General features: G+C 44.1%; 1 protein-coding gene across 1 annotated transcript; it reads left to right on the top strand.

Annotated features, from left to right (window-relative positions):
• Nucleotides 1-845: 845 nt before the first annotated feature.
• Nucleotides 846-4,876, top strand: LOC118941046. The gene has a single exon (XM_036951384.1). The coding sequence runs from the start codon at nt 902-904 to the stop codon at nt 3,434-3,436; it is 2,535 nt and encodes an 844-aa protein (XP_036807279.1). The 5' UTR covers nt 846-901; the 3' UTR covers nt 3,437-4,876.
• Nucleotides 4,877-9,090: the final 4,214 nt, after the last annotated feature.

Genomic DNA, 9,090 nt, shown 5'->3' with positions numbered 1-9,090 from the left:
TTGTACTGAAAGACAGAGCTCAGTTTCAGTGCCTTGAGCAGATAAGCAGTGCTGTCCACATGTGGCGACAATAGTGGTCTGTGTTCCGATTGAAAACAACCATTTTGAGTCATTTAGTAATAAGTGAAACTAAGAGACAATGCTGGTCGCAAGGTGACCGGTGAAGCGTTGAGAGTTACAGCGGCCGAGAAGAAGACCGTGTCAATTGAAAAAAATAACATACAGAGGGATCTTAGGATCTTAGGATATGTTGTATTCAGAGGTATCTGCTGGCACTGCTGCAGAACATAGTGTCTAACCTAAAGGTCTAAGAACATGGTGATGACATGGGAGTACACACTAGAATACTGAGAAACGGAGTACAGTTACAATGCCTTGTCTCAATTATCATAGGACCACCGGAATGTAACTGAAATAATGAAACCTAAGCACTTTCTAAGCCTGTCTTTCTTCTGCAGGTGAGTCCTAGACATTTGTTTTCTGTTCATTGTCAGAGCAGAAACATACAGCTCTTTTTTGAGTCTGTTGTTCTTTGATTACCAAAGTGTCTGTCACTGTTTGAGTAAAGATGTGGTACAAATCACAGGAGGTTGGTGGCACCTTCATTGGGGAGAATGGGCTCGTGGTAATGGCTGGAGCAGAATTGGTGGAATGGTAGAACGGTTTCAATGTGTTTGAAACCATTCCATTTGCTCCGTTCCAGACTTTATTATGAGCCTCAGTATCCTCCACGGGTACAAATGTAGTCTTTCCTTGTCACTCAAATGTGAGGGAGTCACCCTTTTTCTTGCTGATCATTTTACAGAAATTCAACTATTTCACGCTCTTTCCCCAGGATTCAACAGCAAGCTGAAGATTAAAACATACCAGACCAACAAAAAGATTCTCCAACTTTTCCTCCATGATGATAATGAGTTCTCACTCCGAGAGAAAAGCCTCCTTCCCTGGTCTCTCAGTCCTGATGTCACCCACCGCCCTGTCACCCACCTCCCCCATACAGCGAGACCTAAACTCCCCCAGGGGGTCCATCTTCGCACCCCTATCCCTTACCGATCCACCCAGCTGGGTGATGCTGGCCCTCTGCAATGTAGAGCAGGGCGAGAAAGAGCTGCAGAGCCTTAGAAAACGACAGACGAGTGAGGTGGAGGAAATGAACCGAGAGCTTGACAACGCCATCATTGAGGCTCAGAGACAAGAGCGCCGACTGCTGGAAAAAGTTGAGCAGGACCACCGAGAAGCCCAGCGGCACCTGGAGCAGGTGAAGAGGGAGAACGCTGCGGCAGTGCGGGTTGGACAGTCCCTGGTGGACCGGCAGCTCCGCAAACTGGGCCAACTGAAGGAGCAGGTCCAGAGATGGGGTGGAAGCAGTGGGGGACCCAATAAGAACCAGCTTCAGAGGGGTGTGGCAGAAGTTACACAGCCTTGGGAAATCTCCCTCTCCTTAAAGAGGGTCACTTTTCAGCCCGGTACGCAGCTGAAGGACGTTAGGTTAGGGGAGGTACAAGTCCAGGATCAAAATCTGAACTACCCTATTGGTGTCTGCGGTGAAACAGGGAAGAAATGTGCTCTTCACTCAGGGGAGATGAAGTTTGGAGACCGTGGATCATTTGAAGTTCGGAAGGACCTTTCATCCACATCAAATAGTGGGAGCATGCGTGTAGTCAGGAAGCTCCGCCTGTCCACCACAGACAAGGATGAGCCAAAGTCACCAGTCTCAAAGCCACCGCTCAGTCCCCGGCATCGAGGAGCATCTGAGTCATCCATGGATGAGGAGCTAGACACACATGGCCAGGACCTTTTCCTGGCTATCCCTCCAATCTCCAGCCAAGGGGAGTCGGAGGTAGACGAACCAGAATGTGGACAAACTGGAATCAAGAAAAGCTCCATCCTCAAGTGTCAGAGAAAGCAAAGGACCCTGGTTCTCATCCCCAGCGAGGAACCCTCCTGCCCTCCAGAAGGCGTCAGATCTGAACATAGTGACCAACCACAGACCTCTCCCAAGACCAGCCGTGGAGAACCCCATCCCAGGTACAGCCTCCTGGACCTATCTTCAAGATGCGCACGCTCACGTCAAAGCCTGTCACCCAGCAAATCCCCCCGTGGAACATCCACTAATGGGGGGAGTCCCCCATCCCCGGCTGGCAGTGAGGACTGCTACAACTACATCACCATCCCCTCTCCTAGTAACAATGTCTCCCTGAACCAGGAACACCGACGCGCCATGTCGATGGCGGACCTCTCCAGGAAGACCCGTCCTTTGATCAATGGGGGAAAGGGTGCTCACCTGGGATTTAAGAGAGACAACCACTCCTGTCTATCATCTGCCTCCTCAACCCTGGAGCAAGGGAATGGATCTGAGTCTGGCGGCAGAAGCCCCACAAGCTCGGATGAAAGAGAATCAAGATACCAGGGAAGGAGTGTAGGTTCTAACTGTGTGAGTCGATCTCTGTCCATGTCGGCTATTGACAACGAAAGCCACCCTACAGCCAAGGAGAAACAATCAGACAATAGAAGGAGAGACAAACCAGAGCCAATCCTGAGAGACCTGGAGGAGGAAGCAGGTTCAAGTGCCTTTGAGTCAGCAAATCTGATCAAGCAGTTTGGAAAGCAGGGCTCAGGGCGCTCCGACTTCAACCTGCCCAGCGGGCTCCACGCCACTGTCAAAGGGCAGCTTTTTGTGGTGGACTGTGGAAACGCCCGAATTCAGGTGACCGACCTTCAGAAGTATGTTGTGCAGCAGGTGTCCCCTACTGGAACTGAGAGATCTGCCCGCATCTGCAACTACTTTGATGTGGCTGTGAACAACAAGGGCCTCATTGCGCTGACCTGTGCTGCAGAGCGTGCCGTGTTGGTGTTCAGCCGTCATGGACGCCTCCTCCAGACCTTCGGGGGTAACATGATAGGATCCACCCATGAAGAGCTAGATGCACCAAGGGGAGTGACCGTCACCCGTCTGGATGAGTTCCTGGTGGCCGACATCAAGCGTGGAACTCTAACTGCCCTGATGCTGGACCCCAAGACAGGCGCCAGGCTGGAGCGCACCATAATCACAGGATTCCACAGGCCCTACCTGGTGGCTGCCTGCCTGACCTCTGGGCTGATGGCTGTGTCTGAGCGGGGCAATGAGACTGGCTGTGCGCCTTGCATCCGAGTGCTGGAACCTGGCTGGAACACCATCCGTGTCCTGGGGTTGTGCTCCGGCATGGGGCCTGTCCTGGCCTGCCCCTGGGGCCTCAGCATCGATAGTGATGGGGATGTCTTGGTGGCAGACTGGGGCAGGTTGCACCGCGTCCTGCTGTACCCTGCCAAGGGCCTAGGCTGGCCCCTTGTTACCCAGGGTCTGAGCAGCCCCCGAGGCCTGGCCCTGCTGCCAGAGGGCCAGTTAGTGGTGTCAGACAGCATGAACCACTGTATTAAGATCTACCAATACAAGTGAGACACTGGCGGGGTGAAGCTGTCAAGATGAGGGTGGAAAGATGAAGATGGTGAAGAAGTAGGCATTCTCTAGTCAACACCGATGCAGATTTCAGTAAATAACAACTACTTTGGCATAATCCTAGAGGATCCTGTTGAGAAGTTCATGTTCTTCTAGAAAAAAAGTGAATCATAAGTCACAATGTAGGGTACAAATTGCAAAAGAAGACAGACTGTATAGAGTTGTGGAGAACAGTAGAGAAGATTACATCTTTATTACCGCAGAGGACAATTTCATTTGCAGCAAACGTTTTAGCTTGTTTTTAATTTGCCCATTGTCTTAAATGTGATAATCATAGTTTGATAATGAACCAAATGAAAATGGTGAAGAATAGCTGTATATAGCAAAAATATATTTAGCAGAAGCATAGTTGTATTTTAATAGCTACTACAGTGTAGAGCAGCAGTGAATTATTTACACCATATAACACAAAATTAAGGGTCCGTGCTGTCCGGAACCCTTGGGACATCCCTACCCCATAAATGTTTAAGGTAACGATTAAGGTCAGGGTTAGGTAAGGGTTATGGTTAAGGTTAAGGTTAGGTCTAGGGTAAGGGTAGAGGTTAAGGATAAGCTTAGGGTTAGGGTTTAGAGTAGGGATGTCCCAAGAATCCCGGATAGCACTGATCCAAAACTAAGGGTGGAACTTTGTATCTGTTATTAGACTTCTAGGTATTTCAATGAAAATTCAAGAGACATTTTAAATGGCTTGCTGTTGTTATGAGTAGTTGATTACTCACAAAATAAACTAACTGTTCGCAAAATTGGCCATTTTATATAATGTGTAACAACAGGGTATGTGATGTTGCTGTAATTTCACCTCTGCCCTTACAAAAAAAGATTGCCGTTTTGAAACTGCAGTAAAGTGCAGTAACTGCCGTCGGTTGTGATATTTTGGACGCAGTAATTGCAAGATTACTGCAGTAAAAAGAAAATTGTATTTTGGACACAGTATTTGCAGCATACTGGGGTTATACTGCACTCTAACGACATTTATACTACAGTGTACTGCAGTTACTGTACACTGCAGTCTGACTGCACATTTGTTTCATAAGGTTGAAGTCTGAAAGCTTTTGAAATGCTGTCTATCCCCAGTAGTTATGTTGTGAAACACAGTAATGTGTAATAGCCTACGCTATGGTAATGACTTGGAATTGAATACATTTATCATGAGACTGCCACCTCAAATATACTGTGGATTTAATCACATTTTATGTGTATTGATTGTCAATTACATTGTAAATATTTAATTAAACTTTGGATTGGGTTTAAATCTTTATTGCAATGCACTCGTTCTTTATTTTGACTTGTTTCTTAGAAATCCAGTGTCTAAAGTTTCAAATGATAGAACAAAGATAAGCAAGGGTCCTTCTCTCACAGACTGTTGTTTATCTCCCTGTCTGACTCTGATCTCTGCTCCTACTGTGTGAACTCACTTGTCCAAAGTCCTGGCTAAAAAGTGTGCCACTTGGAACCGAGAAATGATATTTCATCTGACCCAATGATGTTGGCCAAACCAGATTAATGTGTAACATCCCAACAGGTTCAATATTTTACTTTTATCATAATATAATTTGCCATATAAACATACAGTTGGATTTATACTCATTTTTTATGTGCTCATATTGATTGCATTGTATTAGATGCATATATAAAACAGTTTCCGCTAAATAATTGTTTTGCAACAGCAAGAAGTCCTACACTCCCCCTGCTCTTTCAGTAAACAGAGCACAGAACTACCCACACTCCTACACACAGAACTACCCACACTCCTACACACAGAACTACCCACACTCCTACACACAGAACTACCCACACTCCTACACACAGAACTACCCACACTCCTACACACACAACTACCCACACTCCTACACACAGAACTACCCACACTCCTACACACAGAACTACCCACACACAAAAGACACATAGGGAAATCCACCCCCTCACAGGCAGATCCAGTGTAAACGGTCTGGTCAACTCCTGCTCAGGCACCTTTCTCAGCTCAGCTCTCTTCGGTACCTGAACCCAGAGGAGGACCGCTCAACGTGATGCTTCTCTCCCAAACACTCTGCCTGTGCTTGGCACTAGCACTCAGCTATGCTGCTTGAGTACTGCTGATCAACTGCTAAGCCTTTACATGTTAGTCATTTAGCAGACACTCTTTTCCAGAGCCACTTACAGGAGCAATTAGGGTTAAGTGCTTTGCTCAACAGCACAAGATGCAGGACATTGACCGGTCTGCCACCCCTAGGATAGTAGCCAGAGAGGCCCCACTACCCATCTCCGGCATCGAGGCAGGCATGTGTGGCCCTGATGGCATCAAAATGTTTGTGGGCTCTGAGTACTACCACTACGACACCCCCAGGCTCCTGGCTTTCAGCAAGTTCCGCCCAGACCCTAAAAAAAAAATCACCCCAGACATGATAGGCTGTGTGGAATAGGAGGCCGTTTTTGTTAGATACCTTTTCGAAGAATGTCAATTGTGATGATCTGTACTCAATGGACAACACGTTGTTTTAATAGAAAATTTGCCAAATTTGCTGTCAAAACATATGAAACATTAACATTAACATTAACATTTAACATACATGTTCAAGTAACTGTCCAGTGAGTCAATAAAATGATTGACTCATCCTATACTATTTTCTGTGGCCAAAGCATACATTTGAGAAAAAACACTTCAGAAATGCCACCTTCAATTTTTATCTCAAACAGACCGTTTCAAAAATGCTTGCTGTTTCCTCATAGAGGACGATATCATCAGCGTTCTACTCACATTAATATTTGTAATGATCGGTATATGTCAAAACCATTCTGTTGTGTTGGGGTAACTAACACAGAAAATGTGCATATAAACATACTTAATTTCAAAAAATGTGGAAGGAAAAGTATTTATCTCATATTGGAATTTATTGAAGGTCATATTTCATATAAATCTGGAAACAGGCAGTTACTTTAACTTGACACCACAACTCACAAGTCACCCAAACAATGTTTTTTTAAGGTTCAAATAATATTTTATCACATTATTGTTTAACATTTTTGTATGACAGAGATGAGTTAAATTAAAAAAGATGCAAAGAAACTGAAATAGTATGATTATATTGCATTCATTCATGAGATAATTAAGATACAGGAAAAATCAAGTAATACATTCAGATGAGTAACTCTACAGTATGACCAGCAAAGATAAGTCTTACAAGTACATGTGATCATGAACTGGATAATTAGGTGTCGTGTCTTTGGCTATGCCGGATTAAGTGACATGACATGCTATTCTATAAAATAATTTCTCCGTAATTAATATTACCTGATTGAGCTAATGATGTAAATGTAATTAACTAGAGAGTCAGGCACCACAAAATAATATTTATAGAGCTGTTATTATTAAAGAAAGAAAGAAATAAGAAAAGTACTATAGAGTTTATAACTAAATATGAAATCTATACAAAACCTCAAGGTAAAGAAGGAAATAAGAAAAGTACTATAGAGTTTATAACTAAATAGGAAATCTTATACAAAACCTCAAGGTAAAGAAGGAAATAAGAAAAGTACTATAGAGTTTATAACTAAATAGGAAATCTTATACAAAACCTCAAGGTAAAGAAGGAAAAAATATGAAGGTAGAAAAATAGTGATTTTATAAGCATTACCATTAATTATGAAAATAAATATGTTGCAGTTCATAGGGATGGTAAATTACTGTAGATAATGGATCCCATACTATGCAACATATATACAATTATTGATGAGACTGATTCAAGATTAACCCAGGTTATTGTTAGATAAAACACAGTGGACTCCCGAAGGAGAGATTTCATTAGTACAGAAAACATATGCTATGTTTAGCAGTGTTTTGGCTTTATCTAATCATTTGATGGTTTGTCTTTAAATAGTAGAAAGATGACAAGGGTATATGGCATCTGTTGTGAACCAGGATCATTGAGAGTATCGGGTTAATTAAGTTCAACTATATAATTATCTTATAGATTACTAAATAGAAATGTTGAGTTCTATAAAATTCATTAGTGCAAACAGGGAGACAGTGAGACAGTCAGTCAATATTTGGAAACAGAAACCATATCTGGTACTGACAGTATTAGATGCGGCATCAGGAAGCAGATGCGGATGCGAAAAAGGCCGGTTTTAAACCATTGAAGCAGCAGTTGTTAAAAGAGGAAGTTAAACATAGACATAACTATATTGAAGGATTGTCAGTCTAAGAGCACCAGTGAAAGAGTGGGGGCTCGTCCGGGATCCATGTGCAAATTTATTAGGTCAGTTAGACACCGACACAGGAGTAGGGGGATGGGACTTTACATGGAAGCATATAATGCAAAGAGAGGCTAACCTAGAAAAGACTAGGCAAAGAAAAAGGACAGCCGCAGTGCGAAGAGTGGACACCTCAGGTGGGTTGTCCTGGTTGTGGACCATCATTGTGGTCCCCATCTGGTGGTCGACCCGGATAGGGTTTCTGCGTATGAAGTCCGCTCCATGGCTGGACAGCAGTTGTCCAGTTGGTGGTCGCTGTTGCAGTCCCCCCCTCTGGTGTTTGACCCGGGTAGGGTGTCTGCAAATGAAGATGTCCGCTCCATGGCTTGGCAGCGGATGTCCAGATTGGGATCGCCGTTCTGGACCAGTCGTCTGGTTGTCCAGACTGGAAGATCTGGGCAGTAACTTAGGCAGATGTTAACAACGCACACACACTCATGAAATATATCATTACATTTCCTCCCAACTGAGCGGCGTTGTGGTTGTATGGGGAAGTTGTTTATGGCTCTATCACCGAAGAAAATGAAACAAAATGAATGAAAGCATAAACAAAACAAAATATAGTTATGCCCCCTTAATCATCTAATTGGACTGTATTCTATCTACGTCCAAGGTCTTGGCAAAATGACCCTATCATGGCATTGTCTAATGTCATATCTAGGGCTTTCCTAATTTGCGGGGTGTTGCTTAGGGTACTATCCTAAGTTGATAACTATATGATAAGTCTACAGCTGTAAGGCACTAGTTTTGGACAGTCAACAGGGATGACCTATTCGACTTCTGAGAAGAAAACTGGTGATTGCTGTAGCTGTAGAGTTAAAGGCCTCAAAATAAATGTTCATCTTTACTAAGGCTGGTATTTTGCTCGGACCCTTAAGTGATCCTAGCATAAATCCTAATTGGATGTTCCGTTGTGCATGTGAGTTCATGCTTACGCAAGCGCACATGTCAAGGGAAGGAGACCAAGTATCCTGGCAGATTACAACTTGTTCAGAATGAGTCTGACGTACTCAGGTAATTTTCAGGTCAATGCCTGGGGGTCAGTCAGAATTGGTGTCGAGTAAGTCTGTAGTGGTTTTACAACCAGTCACTGTCTTCCACTATTGTAGTGGCAGTAGGTATGAAGAAGGATACTTCACAGCTATGTTATCCACGGAGGAGCTAACCTCATGATGGAAGTACTCTAAGTATTAGACCAGTCGTACGTGGTGTGATCGTGGTTCATGACTTCTAATAACTTTTCTCCTGAACGGAGGGTTCTATTTATTAGTGGCGTGTGTTAACCATTGGAAGAGTGCAATGGAGATTCCCTTCCCCATGTTGCACTCCGAGTGACTCCTATG

Source organism: Oncorhynchus mykiss, chromosome 18 (genome assembly GCF_013265735.2).
Source record: "Oncorhynchus mykiss isolate Arlee chromosome 18, USDA_OmykA_1.1, whole genome shotgun sequence".
Lineage (NCBI taxonomy): Eukaryota > Metazoa > Chordata > Actinopteri > Salmoniformes > Salmonidae > Oncorhynchus > Oncorhynchus mykiss.
Note: the sequence above shows the minus strand (reverse complement) of the source record. Positions and strands in the feature narration are given on the sequence as shown.

Excerpts from the sequence above, each read along its gene's own strand:
- LOC118941046 (XM_036951384.1), top strand. The coding sequence starts at position 902 with ATGATGATAATGAGTTCTCACTCCGAGAGAAAAGCCTCCTTCCCTGGT.